This window comes from Gorilla gorilla, chromosome 4 (genome assembly GCF_029281585.2).
Source record: "Gorilla gorilla gorilla isolate KB3781 chromosome 4, NHGRI_mGorGor1-v2.1_pri, whole genome shotgun sequence".
NCBI classification, from domain to species: domain Eukaryota; kingdom Metazoa; phylum Chordata; class Mammalia; order Primates; family Hominidae; genus Gorilla; species Gorilla gorilla.
In genome coordinates, this window is record NC_073228.2 from 117,319,309 (window position 1) to 117,338,889 (window position 19,581).

Genomic DNA, 19,581 nt, shown 5'->3' on the forward strand with positions numbered 1-19,581 from the left:
AAACTATAAAGGTTTGTGTAAACATATGCCATTATTACTTTAGACTTCCACTGATATGTTGACTCAAAATAAAAAGACTGTAAAATGATCCTGTGGGCCAAAGGAAAAATCAAAAGTACCCTGAAAAACATAGTTACTAAAAATGCACGTGAACGAATTAGTTTACAGATTCAACACAATCCTTATAAAACTCTCAGCTGTGTTTTTTGAAAAGATCGAAAACTAATCCTAAAATTCACATGAATACTCAAGGGACCAACCACAGACTAAAAACCTTGGAAAAGAAGAACAAAGTTGGACAGTTCGTACTTCCCGATTTCAAAACTTAGAATACAGCAACAGTAATCAAGACAGTATGGTACTAGTATAAGGATAGGCACACAGAGCAATGGAAAGGACTTGAGAGTTCAGAAATATATCCTTACATTTATGGTCTATTGATTTTTGACAAGGTTGTCAAGAAAATGGGAAAACAGACGAGTACTTTCAACAAATGGCTGTTGACAACTGAATATCCACATTCAAAAGAATGAAGTTGGATCCTTTCTTCACACCATACACAAAAATTAACTCAAGTGGATCATAGACTTAAATATAAGAGCTAAAACTATAAAACTCTTAGAAGAAAACATTTAAATTATTTCTGACCTTTGGTTAGACAAAGACTTTTTAGCGACAGTATCAAAACACAAGCAATAAAAGGCCACAGAATGTACAATATCCATAGCAGGCAAGTCTAGAGAGGCAGCAAACTAGTGGTTGCCTAGGGCCGGAGTGGTTAGGGGAAATGAGGATGACTGCTAATGGGTACAGGGTTTCTTTTTGAGGTGATGAAACTATTCTAAAATTGGTTGCAATGATTGTTACACGACTCTGAATATATAAGACCATTGAATTGTATGCTTTAAATGGGTTAATTATGTAGTATGTCAATTATATCTCAATAAAGCTAGTTAAATATAACTTAAAGAAATGTATGTGAAAAGCCGCATTGAGTAGTGGTCATGACCTTCATTTGTTAAACATGAGTTTGAATTCAGGTCCTACTAACTGTGGAATCTTGAGCAAATAACAATAATTCTGAGCCTGTTTTTCTCATCTTTAAATTCTGTAATAAAAATTCCTTTCTCAAAGGAATGAGTATTAAATGAGATCATGCAGACTAAGTGCTTACTTGGCACAGCCTAGCATACAGTAAGCACTCAATAATATTAGCTATTAAAAGAAGAGATATGTGGGCCTAGACTGTAGGTAGTTGCTAAAAACAAAACAAAACAAAAACCAGTAAGTTGGTTGAGGCATTTCTGTAAATGTTATTTTTTAAATTATATATAAACTTAATAATAAACAGGGTGCTTCCAAATAGGCAGGCTCACTTTGAAATACTCAGTACAAAGCGAAAGAAGGTCATAATCATAGGTCACAGAGGCTGCATTTACCGTTTCACCTAAAACAGCTAGAAAACCAAATACATGAAATAATGATTTTCAGACATCATATAACAGCATAAGAATACAATCCATGAGTAAAGGGCAACAAGCAAGGTGAGCCTACACTTACACCAACTTGCTGCCTGGAGGCAGTCTATACGCTGCAGAACAGGAGGGAAAATCCAAACTGCACCCAGTGGTCTCACTGAGTTGAGGAGAGAGAGAACAAAATTCAGGGAAGCCAAGGCAGATTAAATTTGTGGTGCAGAGGGAAGAGGAAGGAATGCTTTAGATAAAAGGAGCTCCAGAGATGTGAAGAGTAGGCTAATTTAAATTAGCCCTAGTCTAAAGACTCCTCTAGTCATGCCAAACAAAGAAAGCTTAAAGGCAAGCTTCCAAAAGAGCCAAACTCAACTGCAAGCCACAACAAAGTATAGGAATACAATACAGAAACCAGTACCGAACAAGTTAATATATCTGGCATCCAATTAAATGTAACTAGGCTTGCAAAGAAGCAGAAAACAGTTCCATAGCCATGAGAAAAATCAATCAATAAACCCAGAAATGACAGAGATAATGGAATTGGCAGATAAGAATTTTAAAAGTTATAAATATGCTCCATGTGTTCAAATGGAACTTCTAGAGGTGAAAAATACAGTACGAATACAATATGAAAAATTCAATTATCACTCCACTTTTTGGTGATGACACTAAGACAGAGGCAGGGTTTGGTGCCAACTCACATAGTGGCAGAGCCTAGAGGGAACCCAACTTTCCTGGCTCTGATCCAGGGCTCTTTCCACTATGCTGCAGAGAAATAACACAATCTGACAGACACTTTAGTTGGTTACTGGCTGCTGTATGCCTGGGCCTTAGGTGGAATGTAGAGGCAGCAAGAGTAGAAGTAGGAGTCTGTTATAATAGACATGGTGATAAACGAGTGATGGTTTGGACCTCAGTGGTAGAAAGGAAGATGGTAAGAAACGGTTGGATATTAGGTATATTTTAAAGAGTTGGTAGGGTTGCTAATGGTTTGGATGTAGCATTTGAAAAGAGGAAAATGCAAGAAGACTTCAAGTTTCTGACTTGAACCTCTAGCAAGGGAGTAGCCATTTACTGTAATGGAGAAAACTAAGGGAGGAGCAGCCTGGGGAGAGGAGTCAGGAATTTGGTTCTGTATGTGATAAGCTTGGGATGCCATCAGACATGGAAGTCAAGTATGCAGTTACTGCATATAGCTGTCTGAAATTCAAGGGAGACATTGAGGTCAGAGATATGGAAAGAGTAAAGATGGTGGACAAATGACTAAAATTTGGAAGCTCTGGGCTTTAAGGGTCTTTAGATAAGAGTAATCTGTGATCCAATAATGTGGCATCATGTTCCTCAGGCAAAGCAGTCTCTTGCCAGTCTCACAGAGAGTCCTTCTTATCATTATGGCTTCTCACACTATTTGTCAGGATTATCCACTTTCTTTCCCTGTGTTTCTGCAGTATCTATCTCGCATGGCTACTGTGAGCATTACATAAGCGATATGAATATCTGGTAAGCACTCCATATGTGTTAGCTGTATCTTATCTGAAACAGATAATCCTGTTTCTCAAAAGTAATATGGTTTCACTTGTATGTGAATGTTCATAATGCCTTTACTTACAATAGCCTCAAACTAGATACAACCTAAATGTCCATCAATTAATAAACGGATAAACAAATTGTGGCACCTTCATACAATGAAATGTTAGTAATAAAAAGGAACTACTGATATATGTAAAAGTATGCATGAATTTCACAAGCATGACGTTGCTCAAAAAATGTCAGACGCAAAAATAATACATGCTGTATGATTCCATTTATGTGAAATACTAAAAGACAAATCTAATCTGCAGTGACAGAAAGCAGATCAGTGGTTGCAGGGGACTGGGTCTGGGGTAGCAATTGACTAGGAAGGGGCACGGGAAACTTGTGTTATGAAAATCAATCCTGATTTTGGTGGTGGTTAAAGGGGTATATAAATTTGTCAAAACTCATTGAAATACACACTTTAAATGGGTTCCTTTTATTGCATGTCAGTAAATCAGAGAATACTGCATATCGGTTAGCTCTTCTCAAAAGTAATATGGCTTCACTTGTATGTGAATGTTCATAACGCCAATGTGTCCTCTTCAAAATTGTCTCCCATGTTACTTTACAATCCTAAGTAGGGCTCTACTTTTTATCTTGAGCTACCTCAAGGGGAGTTCTGTAGGGTGTTTTTTTTAATCTAATTAAAATATGAAAGAGGATCATATTTTTGACTTATCTTGGTAGGCTGATTGCTTTATGGCTGGTCTTAGGATTTTAATGGTTTTTCTTTTTTCTTCATTCTCCCACTTAGGTTCAGATTATACATTTCTTAGTGACACTATGGTTTCATTGTAGCTTTGAGGCTTTCAGTGCTATTCAGTTTCTTTAATGCTTGGCTTTGGTTATGCTGCCGTTTCAATCTCACAAAGGCTCTCTTTCAAAAATTGTGTTCCAGAGTTACTGCTTCCAAGAAGAATAAATATATTGCAGGTTTTATGCTTATGTCATGAGAATCTACTTTGCTATGAGACAAGGAATCTAGAGGTCATAGTCTTTCTGTTCCATTTACCTTTGGTTCAAGTGACTCTTTCAACCCTTTAAAAGTTAGATGACTTTTCTCTCTTGCCTCTCCAAGTTCAATTTCTGCTAACACCGAATAAGGGAGAATAGTAGATTATGTTTAAGATGTATATAAATTTGTAGTTCTTTATATAAGCAAACTACCATATTCTACATTAAATCTGAAAACCTTTTGTTGTTTATAGTTGTTGCTGCTGTTGTTTAAGGACGACTGAGCAAAGCGCCTGCAAGCAATTTTAGGTCATACATTTCACTGATAACTTCAGTTTTGACTAATTCTCTAATAACACAGTACATGGAAAAATGAAGGTGTTTATTCTAGCATTATATAAAATACCATATTTCAAAACTTCTAAGATGCACAGTTTAACATTGTGAAATCTGAATGTTTCTTAAAATTTATTGGCCTTGTGCCAACACAGTTACCATTGCTTGTTCTGTGTGAATCCGGTTGTTATTCCTTCTAAAATGGACTAGATAACTGCAAACCTCAATGCTTCCTCAAGAAAAAAAGTCGTGGTTATTGTCTGAGAAACTTCCATCAACGTCTTCCATTAAGATCAGGAGTGTCAACATCAATACTTGCAGAAAGGGTGTAGGCATCTTAGAAGAAAATACTATAGAAAATAGTATGCTGCATCCCTAAATATTTTGATGTCACAGAGGTTGATGTGAAACACAACATCAGTACTCTAAATCAAAAGGTGATTTGGAAGATTTGGATTTCATTATTTTTATTTATTTTATTTTATTTTCAGACAGTGTCTTGCTCTGTTGCCCAGGCTGAGTGCAGTGGGTATTCACAACTCACTGCAGCCTTGACCTCCCAGGCTCAACTGATCGTCCCACCTCAGCTTCCTGAGTAGCCAGTACTACAGGTGCAAGCTGCCATGCCTGGGTAATTTTTGTAATTTTTTTGTAGAGACAGGGTTTCTCCATGTTGCTCAGGCTCGTCTTGAACTCCTAGGTTCAAGAGATCCACCTGCCTCAGCCTCCCAAAGTGCTGGGATTACAGGCGTGAGCCATTGCAGCTGGCCAAGACTTGGATTTTAAATATGAAGAAGTTTTAGAATTATTTTAAACAATTTGATTAGCCTATTTCCCTTTTTATATATGTACAAGAGTGCAATATGATAAAAATCAATAACTCAACAATTTTAAGGGAGTCCTTTCAGTAAGAATTTTAAAATTCTAAGTGGTAAGAATTATTTTGCCATAGTTTAATTGGTACATAAAGTAATGGTTTGTCTTAGTCTTTGGCAACTTTGATTTAATGAAATTTTAAAGAAATAATTAGAAACAATCTAAATAGTCAACAACAGAACAATAATTAAATTAATTAAATAAATAATGAGATTACAACAAATATAAATCTTTTTGGCCAGGTGCAGTGGCTCACACCTGTAATCCCAGCACTTTGGGAGGCTGAGGCGGGTGGATCACAAGGTCAGGAGTTCGAGACCAGCCTGGCCAACATGGTGAAACCCCGTCTCTACTAAAAATACAAAAAAATTAGCCGGGCGTGGTGGCGCACACCTGTAGTCCCAGCTACTCAGGAGGCTGAGGCAGAAGAATCGCTTGAACCCAGGAGGCGGAGGTTGCAGTGAGCCGAGATTGTGCCACTTTACTCCAGCCTGGGTGACAGAGTGGGACTCCATCTCAAAAAAATAAAAAATAAAAAATAAATCTTTTTTAACAGCTTTGTTGAGTTATATAATTCACATACCATAATGTTCACCCATTGTTTTTTACTATATTCACAGAGCTGTAAAACTATCACCACAACCAATTTTAGAACACTTTTGTCATTTCAAAAAAAGAAATCCTATACTCTTTAGCTCTCATTCATCTATTCTTCCCATTACCCACAAACCTGAGTAACTACTAATCCACTTTCTATCTCTATAAAACTGTCTACTCTAGACATTTCACATAAATGAAATAATATAATATGTGGCCTTTTGTGACTGGCTTCCTTCACTTAGCATTAATGTTTTCAAGGTTCATCCTTGTTGTAGCATGTATTAGTACCTCATTCCTTTTTATGGTTGAAAAATATTCCATTACATGGATACATCACATCTTGTTTATTCATTCATCAGATGATGAACATTTTGATACATCTTTTGACTATTATAAACAATGTTGTTATGCACATTCATTTATGTTTTTGGGTGGACATATATTTTCAGTTCTCCTAGCTGTATATCTAGGAGTAGCATTGCTGGGGTCATACGCCAATTCTATGTTTATGTTTTAGAGGAATTGCTAGACCGTTTTCCAAAGTAGCTGCATCATTTCACATTGCTATCGGCAATATAGAAGGTTTCTGATTTCTTTACATCCTTGTCAACACTTATTATCTGACTTGTTGATTATAGTCTTCCTAGTGGGTGTAAAGTAGAATCCCATGGTAGTTTTGATTTGCATTTCCCTAGTGGCTAATGATGTTGAGCATCTTTTCATGTGCATATTGGCTATGTGTATGTCTTCCTTGGAGAAATGTCTATTCAGATCCTTTGTCCATTTTTAAATTGGGTTATTTGTCTTTTTATTATTAAGTATTCTTTATAAATTCTAAATACTAGTCCTTTATCAGATGTACAATTTGTAAATATTTTCTCCCATTCTGCAGGTTGTCTTTCACTCTTTTGATAGTGTTTTTTGAAGCATAAACTTAAAAAATTTGTGGAAGCCTAATTTAACAATTTTTTCTTTTGTAGCTTGTGCTTTTGGTGTCACATATAAGAATCCATTGCCAAATTGAAGTTCACAAAGATTTAGCTCTATTTTTTCTTCTAAAAGTTTAATAGTTTTAGTTCTTATATTTAAGTTTTTGATACATTTTGAGGTAATTTTTGTAGATGGTGTGAGGAAAGTGTCCAACTTCATTCTTTTATATGTGACTATCCAGTTGTCCCCGTATCATTTCTCAAAAAGACTATTTTTTCCCCCATTTTACCCTTGACCTTGGCATTCTTAATCTTGGTGCTTTTGTTGAAAATCAATTGACATGAATATGTAGGTTTATCCCTGGACTTTCAATTCTATTCCATTGACCTATTTGTGTATCGTTATGCTAGTACCATAGTGTCTTAATTACTGTCGCTTTGGAGCAAGTTTTGAAATTAGAAAGCATGAATCCTCCAACTTTGTTCTTTTTCAAGATTGTTTTGACTCTTCTGGGTCCTTTAAGTTTCCTCATGAATTTTAAGATCAGTTCATCAATTTCTGCAAAAAACAGCAGCTGGTATTCTGAGAAGGACTGCATTGATTCTGTAAATCAATTTGGGAAGTACTGCCATCTTAATAAAAAGTTTTCCTATCCATGAACATGTGATTTTTTCCATTTATCCAATCATTTTTAATGTACCCATAGAGGAATGGCATGATGCAGATATATCACTGGGAAAATAGAAATAATATCCCTTGGTTATGGGATTAGAGATCATTTTGATCTTATTTTTGTATATTTCTATATGTTTCCAAATTTTCAACAACAAGAGTATCTTTTATATAACCCAAAAGAAGTTATTTTTAAAGAAAAAATATCTTTAATAAAATATACACATATCCTCAAAGACCTAAAGACAGAAATACCATTCAACCCAGCAGTCTCATTACTAGGTATATACTCAAAGGAATATAAATCATTGTATTATAAAGACACATGCACCTGTATGTTCACTGCAGCACTATTCACAATAGTAAAGACATGGACTCAACCTAAATGCCCACTGATGATAGACCAGACAAAGAAAGTGTGGTATGTATACACCATGTGATACTACACAGTCATAAAAAAAAACTAGATCGCGTCCTTTGCAAGGACATGGATGGGACTGGAGGCCATTACCCTTAGCAAACTAACACAAGAACAGAAAACCAAATATCACATGGTCTCACATATAAGTGGGAGCTAAATGGTGAGAACACATGGACACATAGAGGGGAACAACACGCACTGGGGCCTATCAGAGGGTGGAAGTTGGGAGGAGGGGGAGGATCAGGAAAAATAACTAATGGGTACTAGGCTTAGTACCCATAACTAGGGGGCACTAGGCTTAGTATCCATAACTAGTGGGCACTAGGCTTAGTACCCATAACTAATGGGTACTAGGCATGGGTGATGAAATAATCTGTACAACAAACCCCCACGACACAAGTTTACCTATGTAACAAATCTGCACATGTACCCTTGAATTTAAAATAAAAGTTAAAAATATATATTTAAAATATTACATAAATATGGAAAATATCTGAAAATGAAAATGTTTGAAACATTTTCCAATATACGTGAACATACCACTGTTTATTCTTGGTCACATTTTCATCAGAATTTGCTGATTGTGTGCTACATGGTAGATGCTGTGCTAAGTACTGAGTACACTGTTTTTGAGAAAACAGATATGATTTCTGCCCTCAGGAAGCCTACATTTAGTGACAGAATGACAATAAACAGGCAAAGTAGCAAACAGAAATGGAATTATAAGTTGTAAAGGGCACTTTGAAAGAAAGCAATCAGTACTATGACGGACAATAATGGCAGGATAAAGCAAATCTATTTTGATATAGTGGTCAGGGAAGCTCTCTCTAAGGCATCAACATTTGAGCTGAGACTTGGGAACTCAAAAATGTTAAGCGCTGGCTTTCAATATTTGTCAAAGGTATGTTCAACATAAGCAGTTTCTTATATTGAACGGTAAAAACAAAAAGCTTTAAAATTCCAAAGGGAAAATAATTTCAACAAATAGAGTAACCTCCACCACCTTCTATAATATGATATGCAGGGTCCAAAAAATCCAGTACCATAAAATATGTGGTAAAGTCATTGTAAGGTTAATGAAATTCACTGAAAGAGCTTACGGTGGTCTCACTCTGCTGCCCAAATCCAGCGGGGTCCCAGCCACAGTTTGGAGCTACTTGATCATAGCTTTCTGTTCTACCTTAACTATTGATGGGGATGATTCTGGGTCCCTTTTATAGGCTAAAGTTCCTTGGCAGAAGCAGCAGTTCCAAGAATCTAGTTAGCTGATGCCTTTTTTGTCAGCCTGATAGGAAGACTGGGCCAAGAGAATATTGAAAGCACAAAGCACCACCCCTTACATCCCTGACATTTCCCCTCATGGCCCAGTTTCCCTTCCACTTATCCTTCCCCCAAACTTAAGATTTCCAGCCTACTCCTGTTTAGAATGAGGGTTTGGCAGAGGACCAGAGCAAATATACTTGAATGTGGATTATCATGGGATGGGGGGTTTATTATAGGTATTAACTGCTACTTGCCCACCCAGTATCTATTTCCTGCTCTTAGTAACAGAACCCAGATTTTGTTTAGGAGGTAATGTGCCTAGTTGAATTATATGCTTCCTCGGACTCTACTGAAGTAGGCATGGTTAAGTGATGTAGTTTCACCAATAAGATGTCAATTAAGGGATTTGGGAAAGCTCTGCTTTAATGATACAGGCACCACTTATTTCCACTTCCTTTTACATCTTCTTCCCTAGAATTTGGGGATGAAGAGGGAGACAGGGCAATCACCTTTGGACTATGAGATAACCATGAGAATGAATGCTTTATGTGAAAAATGGTGTTGGAGAAAGGTAGAAGGTAGCTGGGGACTGACACCACCGCAGAGCTGCTGCCCCAACCTAGATAGCCTACCTCCAGATTTCTACTAGGTGACAAAGCCAACCCTTATTTGACTGTGGTTAGGTTACTGTGATGACATATAGTCATCTGAAATTCTAACAGATACAGCTGTCTACCATGAACATAAATTTAACGTCTTTGGATGAATCCAAAGTTTTTAAGGTTTTAATGTAAAAAGTCCAACTCTCCTGTCTGATAGAACAGGAATGCATAACCCTCCAAACCATATCACCCACTACAGAGTGGTAAGTACAGGTCATTAAATGAAAGCAGCACAGAAAAGTGGCTTCAGAGAGGGAGTCATTTAATGCCCCTTACCTTCATTAGCCCCATTCCCCAAGTCTTACCACATAAATGTAAATTCCAGGTAAAACTGTGCTTACCAGGTAAACACACTTCCAGACAAGTTCCTTGTTGCCCTAGATTGCCATCCCTAAACTTCTCCTACATGGCAATTCTGCCACAGCATAATTTTCAGGGCAGCTCCACCCACAGTTAAAGTTATGATTTAGGGTTCATTACTACACATACCTTGAAACTTTTAAGCAGACACATTAAAGTAATGCAGCTCAAGGAATGTTAACTTTTTCCACTTTTGCCCCAGCCAGTTTCTACTCTAATCCAAAACGGCTTCTTTATCACCACCCGCTTTACTCAAATTACGCTTACAGAATTCATTATCCTCCCGGGTAGAATCACCGAAAATAATGTGAGCATTTATACAGAAAGTGTAGTTCAGATAAAGCAATATATTAATAGGCCAAATTAGAAAAGGACAGCACGCTGCTAGTTTTCTATATGCACTCTTGCCCGTGTAAAATTAAACTTTTTTGCATCCATGCGGGGAGCGGTGGCTCAGGCCTGTAATCTCAGCGCTTCCTAAGGCCGAGGCGGGCGGATCACTTGGGGTCAGGAATTCGAGACCAGCCTGGCCAAATGGTGAAGCCCCTTCTCTACTAAAAATACGAAAATTAGCCGGGAGTGGTAGTGGGCACCTGTAATCCCAGCTACTTGGGAAGCTGAGGCAGGAGAATCTCTTGAACCAGGAGGCAGAGGTTGCAGTGAGCCAAGACCACGCCACTGTACTCCAGCCTGGGTGATAGAGCGAGATTCTGCCTAAAAAAAAAAAAAAAAAAAATTGTATCCAAAGTTGGAGTTTGCCTTTATTATTGCAAAGGAGATAATAACCTTTCAAGTAGGAAAACAACAAAAAGGAAAACTATATAATGAAATTTCTTTTACTCCCAGAACCAAAATAACGAGACTTCCAGATAGAAATTTCCATGGAGTCCATCAGAATTACATATTATTTTCATTTCAGAACAGAATTACTCCATCAAGTTTTCTGATATCTTCCTAATGTTTCTCAGTAAAACTTTAGGAAAGTAATAAAAATTCACCTAAGAATGATCAAAATTGCGTTGAGTCCCAGATAAATAATTTTTCTTTATTTTAAGGGAAAAATTCCGCACTTTTTTTTTTTTTTTTTTTTTTTTTTTTTTAGGTAGGCAGGGACAATAAGGAAGCAGCCCCGGATTTTCAGAAACTATCTTTAGCATCACCAAGACATAGACTAAAGAAACATGTAATGCACAACTTAGGCTGCTCCTTCATCCAAGGCAATTCAAATTTCCACCGATACCAAGTCTTTAATGGCCGGTGTCAACCATTCAATAGAAGCATACCAGAAAATGTTGCGATTGCCTTCTTCACCACAAGAGTCTAAGTGACACAAATTTGGGCAAAAGTAATTATTTGGCCAAGCCGGGAGGCAGGAAGCTTAAATACCGCCTCTGTAGGAGGTGCGGGGGATCCGAAGCAAACACCCCAAAGTTTGTTTGTGAGTGGAGGCGCTGAGGCGCCTGGAGCCACGCCGAAGCTCACCTGGTCAGCGCACAGAGCCGGGTAGGAGTCGGGTCTAGCCCTAGTTTGCTCCTGAGCGCTTCGTTCCTCTCAGGCTAGTGCGTTTAAATCAATACTGGGTGGCAAACGATACCCATTCTTTGGGCTCTGAAGTTTGGAATTCATGGGTTCTGCGGCACAAGAAAATTTCTTCGCAGGTTATTTCCCTGGCCGAGGCTGTCGCTTAGCGCATCTCCTCCCGGTGCGGCCCCGGGGTGTCCACCGAGCCGCCGGGCAGATCGCTGCCCCGTGCCGCGGCATCTTGATGCCCAGGACCCCGAAGCTGTGGGGCAGCCCCTCCTACCTGGGACAAGCGGCCAGAACTCCTTTTCCCACAGGGAAGAACACTCCGAGCCCCGGGAAGAGTGCGCATCCTAAGGAGATGTCTCCCAACGCCTAGACAAAGACAGCGCTGGGAAAAGTTGGACCAACTGGCACCCCCGCAAGGCGAACAGAGCAGCCCCTCGGCCTTGGTGGCCGAGCCGGCTACGCGCTCTCGGAGTCGCGGCCAACTTTTCCCGCGAGCTTCTGAGCAACTTGCCGCAAGTTGGGGCAGAGCAGGGGTCAAGGGCGCGCGGAGGGACTGATCTCGCTCCTGTCGGTTTCCTCGTACCTCCCCGCGTACCTGCTGATGTATCCGTCCCCGTCGCCGTCGCACGTCTGGAAGAGGCGCCGCATCCTCTCCTCCTCGCCGGTGCTGGACGTGTCGCTGCTGCTGCCGCCGCCGCCGCCGCCGCTGCTGCTGCAGCTCCCCGCAGCCGCTGCCGCCGCGGCCGCCATCATGCGCCCGCTCCCTACTTGGGAGGAGGAGGACGCGCGGCCGCAGCTGGAATCCGCCCCGCGCGCAAGCTGCCTGCAGCCCCGAACCTGCCTGACAACGGAGCATGCCCAGTGGCCGCCGGGGCGCTCCGGGCGAGGGATTCCACCTCTCCGGGTTTTGCCCGGACTGGGAAGATGGGCGCTCTGGAATCGCCCGAGGAGGCACCTCGGGGAAGAGGAAGGAGGGGAAGGTGGCTGGAAGAGTCAGGGAGCTAAGGGTGGCAATGGGAACACAAGAGGAGGCAGAATACACTGGAAGCCCCCAGGAAGAGTGTCAGCATTGTGCATCCGGCAACGACGCGGGCCCGGGACACTTGGGGACGCTTCAGGCAGAGGGCGGGTGTACTCCCGGCAGAACTCCTCCGACCGCCCGGAGTCATGGATTCCTTTTCCAGAGAAGCTATATAAACACTCCCCTTCTGCAAACTCAAAACGGTGCTTGTAATCCCACTCTCCAGGATTGTTCCGGGTTCTGTACCCATAGCCATCAATGAGAACCGGAATGACTGGCCTTTTTATGAAATTTTGACACCTGTCAAGAAACCTGGCCCTCGCAGCCCTCATCTTGGCTTCCACTCTGTACTGGGAACAGTCTGCACGCTGTGTGGTATTGTGTACGTTGGGTCTATTTCTGGAAACGGCTCACTCTACTGGCCAGGCATCACTAGAATTTACCCCAACAGCTTTAATAATGCCAAGAGCGAACATAATAGATGGTCTCATTTTATCCACACTACAGACCTGGAAGATGCCTCTTTTATTATCAATCCTACAACTTAGGAAGTATTAATAGATAAGTACCTCATAGAGTTATCTTGCATATAAAAGGAGAGCAGACATAATGCAGTTAGGACAATGTCTGACACCTAGTAAGTGCTCAACAAATGTTAGCTCTCATTGTTCCCAATTTACAGGTAAGAAAACTGAGGTACCAAGACCTGCTCAAGGTTCCAGGTTTAGTAAGTGTCAGGGCAGAGGCAAGCCCGGGCAGCCTAACTCCAGAGCAGGAGCCTTTAAACACTGCACTATTCCCCCATAGCCAAAGGGAAACCACAGTGAAGCAATTTGTGGTTTCGTGAATGACTCATTATTCTGTCCTGGATTTTCTGCCAGAGAGGCGTGTGAAGTTCTCTGGTGGTTTTAAAATATGTCCACAGATTCTTTGGTGCACCCCTCATCAAGAGGTGGAGTCTGTTGCTTCCCCTAAACCTGGATTGGACTTGTGACTGCCTTGACTTCTGAGACTAGGTTAGAAAAGACAATGCAGATTGCACTTGCCTCTCTCCCTTGGGACACTTACCTTTGAAGCCTTGAGCTGCCTGAAAAGAAGTTTGGCTACCCTGAATCTGGAGAAACCATGCAGAAAGACCATGTAAAGAAAAAAGGAGATGACCAAAGAGCTACAGCTGTTCTAGCCCTGGATCTTAGAATCTTCCCAGACTAGGTGCCAGACATGAGTGAGAGATGATGCTAGCTCTAGATGCTGCAACTGCAGTACAGACCCTGAGCAAAACTGGCTAACCAACCCCTAGAGCTGTGAAGATAATAATTAAAAATTGTTGTTTTAAGCCATTAAGTTTTGAGGTGATTTGTTATGCAGCAATATATAACTGGAACAAGTCCATATGTCTTGGGAATGTCTGCTAGGTCAGAAGGAAGGAATCTCTGCTCTCTTTCTCCTCCTCTGCACCCCATCTACCTATTCCTACTTTACTTCTTTATTATTCTCTAAGTTCCCAGTATTTCAGGGCACTGAAATCATAGATTCATGAGTTAATGAGTTAATGGGTTATCATGGGAGTGGGACTAGTGACTTTATAAGAAGAGAAGGAGAGACCTGAGTTAGCAGGCTCAGCCCCCTTGCCATGTGATGCCCTGCACTGTTTTGGGACTCTGCACAGAGTCCCCACCAGCAGGGTGGCCCATTGACCTTGGACTTTTCATTCTCCAGAACTGTAAGAAATAAATTCATTTCTTTATAAATCACCCTAGTTTCAGGTAGTCTGTTCTAAGCAACAGAAAATTGACAAGACCAGAAATTAGTACCGGGAGTGGGGTGTTAACGAAAACGAATACCTGAAAATGGAGAAGCAGCTTTGAAACTGGATAATGAGCAGAGGCTACAAGAATGAAGCAGCAGTCTAGAAAAAGCCTAGGTTCTAGTGAGGGCTGAGAAGACAAGAAGAACAGGGAAAGTTTGGAACTCCTTAGAAATTGGTTAAATGGTCATAATCAGAATGCTGATGGAACTATGGACAGTAAAGGCCATTCTGACAAGGTCTCAGATGGAACTGAGGACCAAGGTACAAGAAAATGGAGTAAAGACCATCCTTCTTATAAATTGGCAAAGAACTTAGCTGAACTGTTCTATGCCTGAGGGCTTTCTGGAAGGCTGAACTTGAGAGAGAGAAACTGGGGTATCTGGCCAAAGAAATACCTAAGCAGTAAAGCATTCAGGCTTCGGCATGGCTACTTTTAACCACTTACATCAAGCTGTGAGAAGGGAAAAAAAACTTTAAAGGTGGAATTTACAATCATAAGAGAAGCAAAGTGGAAAGATTTGGAAAACTCTCAGCCTGGCCATGTGAAGAGTGAAAAGGTGTGTTTGGGAGAGGAAACCAAGGGTGTATGTAGCCCAGCAACCTTTTGTTCCAGAGATTAGTAAAGGAAGAAAGTATCATCACGAGAAGGAAAGACCTGGATGGCATTTCAGAGAACTTTGAGTTGTTCCTCTCATCACAGACCCAGAGGCAGGAGGACAGAATGGTTTCAGGAGACAGACCTGAGGCACCTTTCATGGGCTTGCTGCCGAGGGCTCTCTCAGGTCTTTACTTCCCAAATTCTGGTACAGTGCTTTTTGGACATGCCAGATGTGGCTCAAGAAGCTTTAGGTGTGAATTGACCTGTCACTCAAGAAGATAAGAACCATAGGCCTTAATGGCATCCATATGATGCCATTATAATTCTTCAGGTTTGCAGAAAGCAAGAGCTGTGGAGATGTGGGGTCTCCACCTAGATGTCAAAGGATTTTTGCTGAAAGCCTGGGTCCAGGCAAAGGCTTGTAACAAGGGCAGAGCACTTCAGAGAGCTCCAACTAGGGCAATGTTAAGCAGAATTGTAGGGTCAGAGCTGCTGCAGAGAGTTTCCAACAGAGCAATGCCTAGTGGAGCTGTGGGAACAGGGCCACTACCAGAACCCCAGAACTGTGGAGTCACCAACAGCATGCAACATCTACTTGAGAAAGCTTCAGGCACCGGGCTCCAACCTGTATGGGCAGCTGTGTGGGCTGTACCCAGCAAAGCCATAGATGTGGGGCTGTCTAAGGCCTTGTGGGCCCAACTGTTGCTCTAGTGTGTCCAAGAGGCAGCATGTGGAGTCAAAAAAGATTATTATCCAGCTTTAAGATGTAATGTCTGCCCCGCTAGGTTTTGGACTTTCTTGGGGCATGCTGCTTTATTCTTTTTGTTTATTCCTTCCTTTTGGAATGGGAATGTCTGTTTTATGCCTATACCATTATTGTATCTTGAAAGTGGATAATTTGCTTTGATTTCACAGGAAGATGAAATTCTGGACTTTGGACTTCTGAGTTGGTGCTGAAACAAGTTAAGACTTTGGGGCTATCAGAATGAAATAAATGTATTTGTATGTGAGAAGAACATAAGTTTGCGGGGGCCAGGGACAGAATGCTATGGTTGAATGTTTGTACTCACTTGAAATTCATGTTGAAACAATCCCCAGTGTGGCAGTATTGAGAGGTAGTTGGATCATGAAAGCTCGTCCCTCATAAATAGATTAAATCATTCATGGATTAATGGGTATCATGGGAATGAGACTGTTGGCTTTATGACAAAAGGAAGAGAGTCCTGAGCTAGCATACACAGCCCCTTTGCCATGCGATGCCTTGTGCCGTCTTCAGCCTGCAGAGTTTCCACCAGCAAGAAGGCACTCACCAAATGTGTGTCCTCAACTTTGGACTTCCAAGCCTCCAGAACTACAATAAATAAATTTCATTTATTTGTATATTACCCCAGGTTCAGGTATTCTGTTATAAGCCACAGAAAACAGACTAAGACACTATCTACTACCCAATAATATTTTATTGAAAGTTGCTACCAGCAGTACAAATATTCCTATCTACAAGAAAACAAGAACCAAAGCCCAAGAGTTTATATATATATTTAAATGTATATATGTATAAATTTTTTAATCCTAATTTTTCTAATTTTTGTAGAATAAAACTTCTGTTGTTTGACAATACAGCCAGACAGGAGCTGTTATACTCAAATTTTTCTAGAGAAATGCCAGTTTAAGACTAAAAAAGAAATAAAAAAACATTTTTCTAAGTACAACATGTATGAAGGGTCTGGAAACCCAAAGGATTTTGCAGAATTTCAACACATCTCTCTATAACCACATTCCATGTATACAGAATGTGGACAGTAAAGCTCAACCAATTATATTTCAAAGCAAAGAATATTTTTTCTCCTTACGGAATGTGTACAACAGCTCTGGATGTTTAAATTTAAACACACAAAAAGTGGATCTTGACGAATTTCCTAAACATTTTTCTCATGCTTGGGTACTCAGAAATGGCTGAACAGATAGGTTCCACATCCCAGGAAAGAATTTGCTTCTGAATTGATATGAAACATGTGAAATTTCAGCCTAAAGGGTTACAGGAGAGGGAGAAATTTGTAAGACATTGAAAATAGAGATGCCATATGAATACAAAGATTATAAATATAAAGAAGAAGTTATGAGTGAGAGCCACTCTCTCAAAGAGTGAGGGATGTATACTCACTGCCATAAATCTAACAGTACTGATCATAATTTGAAAGGTTTCATATATTTATCTGAGATGAGTACATAGCTCAACCTCTTTGTCCTTACTCAGCTTTTTTCTTCAATTTATGTGGTACATTTCAGAAAACACTGTACACGTGACAAGATATCCTACCCCATATGTCTAAAATTACATGTTAAATAAAACAATTGCAGTGCTTTGAAAACTTGATAATCATGGTGCGTGTCCTTCCAAATTTGATTTACCTAAACTAGACTACATGCAACCATCCTTTTCTTGGGGTTGCAGTATGTCCAATGAGCGCATAGTGAAGGCAGTACTGCTAACACCTACGCAACACACCCGCATCAACTAGAGGTTTGCTTTTACCTTGGTGCAATTTTTGGAAAAATGAAAACCCACTTTTCCATGTCAAAAAAAAAAAAAGGTAAAAAAAAAAAAAAAAAAAGGCAGCCGGGCATGGTGGCTCGTCCTGTAATCCCAGCACTTTGGGAGGCCGAGGCAGGCAAATCACTTGAGGTCAGGAGTTCAAGACCAGCCTGGCCAACTTGGTGAAACCCTGTCTCTACAAAAAATACAAAAATTAGCTGGGCATGGTGGCAAGCGCCTGTAATGCCAGCTACTCGGGAGGCTGAGGCAGGAGAATAGGAGAATCATTTGAACCGGGATAGCTGAGATCGCGCCACTGCACTCCAGCCTGAGAGACAGTGCAAGACTCTGTCTCAAACAAACAAACAAAAACACTATAAGCAAGAGTTGGAGTGAAGTCTCCATGGTGCCACTGGCTCACCATTTTCTCTAGGATGTTTTTACCATCCCTGCTAAATTCCAATATTCCTTAAGAAGCTTTTCTTCACCAATACAGGACACAGGTACCTTCCAGAGCTCTCTTAATTGAAGCATATATTGTGACAGAAGCAAACCATATAGTTTAACGGTGATTTGCCTCCCAACTCAATAGTATCAACTATTATAAAAAGAAGTTGCAAATTCCTAAGAGAAAATAGTGAGGTAGCGTTAAGAGAGCTTAACTAAGTTTTATTGGGTTCTTATCACGAATCAGTCATAGGGTTTAAAATTACACCTTACTTAATGCTTTCTAGTGGGGTTAGGTATTTATTATCTGTATTTATGGGTGGATGTTGGTGAATGAGAGTAACTAAATTCCAAAGTTATGTCCCTGTTTTAGTCTATTTTGTGTTTCTGTAACAGAATACCACATATTGGGTAATTTATAAAGAAAAGAAATTTGTTTCTCAACATTCTGGAGGCTGTGAAGTCAAATATCAAGGTGCCAGCATCTTTCAAGGCCTTTTTGCTGTGTCCTCCCATGGTGCAGCAGGTGAGAGCAAGAGAGGGTAAGAAGGTCAAATTCATCCTTTTATCAGGAACCCATTGCAGCATTTATCAGGAACCCATTGCAGCAATTATGGCATTAATCCATGCATAAGGGCTCTGCCCTCACGACCAAATCACCTCTTAAAAGTCCCCTCTCGACATTGTTGAATAGGGGATTAAGTTTCCAACACATGAAGTTTGGGGGACACAAGTACAGAAGCTAGAACTGAACTTGTATCTACCAGTCAAAGCCATGTTCTTAACATTTACTTCATATTGTCTTAATATCAGATCCAGTGCTATTCATATTCATAGTCGTATAGGCATTACAGTTTTTGATGAACAGTTTATAACTCCTTTTCATAAATATAAACTTTATATATTTATTATATATTTATAGTTACAAGAGGGGGCTTCATGAGGTTCTATTATCTGTCACAAGTTGGGCTCTCTGGGAAGCAGACTCCAGTATGGGGTTCACATACAGGATGCTTACTAAGGAGTGCCCCAAACTGGGGAGAAGGGAGGTGAAGGAAGCAAGATGGGATGGAGATGGAGGGAGAAGCCATGCTGTGATGCAGGGCTGAGAGCAGCCTTGTCTGACCTCTAAAGTGGCCTTTATTACTTCCCTATTGCTGCTGTTAACAAATTAACACAACACAAATGTATTATCTTAACATGAAACAAATTTATTATTGTACAGTTCTGGAGGGCGTAAATCAAAAATCAGTCTGAGTTAAACTGAAGGTGTTGGCAGGACCATGTTTTTTTCTGGAGATTGTGGCAGAGAATCACCTCCTTGCCTTTTCCAGCTGCTGGAGGCTGTTTGCCTTCTCTGACTCATGGTTCCTTCCTCCATCTTCAAAGCCAGCTGAATAGCATTTTTAAATCTCTCTCTGAGTTGTTTCCCTTTTAAAATAACATTTTTAAATCTCTCTCTGACTTGATGCCCTTTTCTACCTCCCTCTGGATTATAATGGGCCCTCCTAGGTAATCCAG

The 19,581-nt window shown here is 40.4% G+C and overlaps 1 protein-coding gene and 1 non-coding gene across 4 annotated transcripts in view; one reads left to right on the plus strand and one right to left on the minus strand.

The window, feature by feature from the left end:
- The window catches only part of MCC (MCC regulator of WNT signaling pathway), a 481,477-nt gene extending 468,788 nt beyond the window's left edge, over window positions 1-12,689 (minus strand). For 2 of the 3 annotated variants that reach the window (XM_055387453.2, XM_055387452.2), the window contains exon 1: window positions 12,247-12,689. In XM_055387453.2, coding sequence (XP_055243428.1) covers window positions 12,247-12,404 — 158 coding nt within the window. In that variant the 5' untranslated portion in view covers window positions 12,405-12,689. The remainder of the gene's footprint in view (window positions 1-12,246) is intronic. The other variant, XM_055387454.2, reaches the window with a different exon arrangement.
- A 4,819-nt stretch (window positions 12,690-17,508) lies between these two features.
- LOC115934862 (U4atac minor spliceosomal RNA) lies at window positions 17,509-17,634 on the plus strand. The gene has a single exon (XR_004070601.1). It is a non-coding gene; the product is annotated as a U4atac minor spliceosomal RNA (small nuclear RNA).
- The last annotated feature ends 1,947 nt before the right edge of the window (window positions 17,635-19,581 follow it).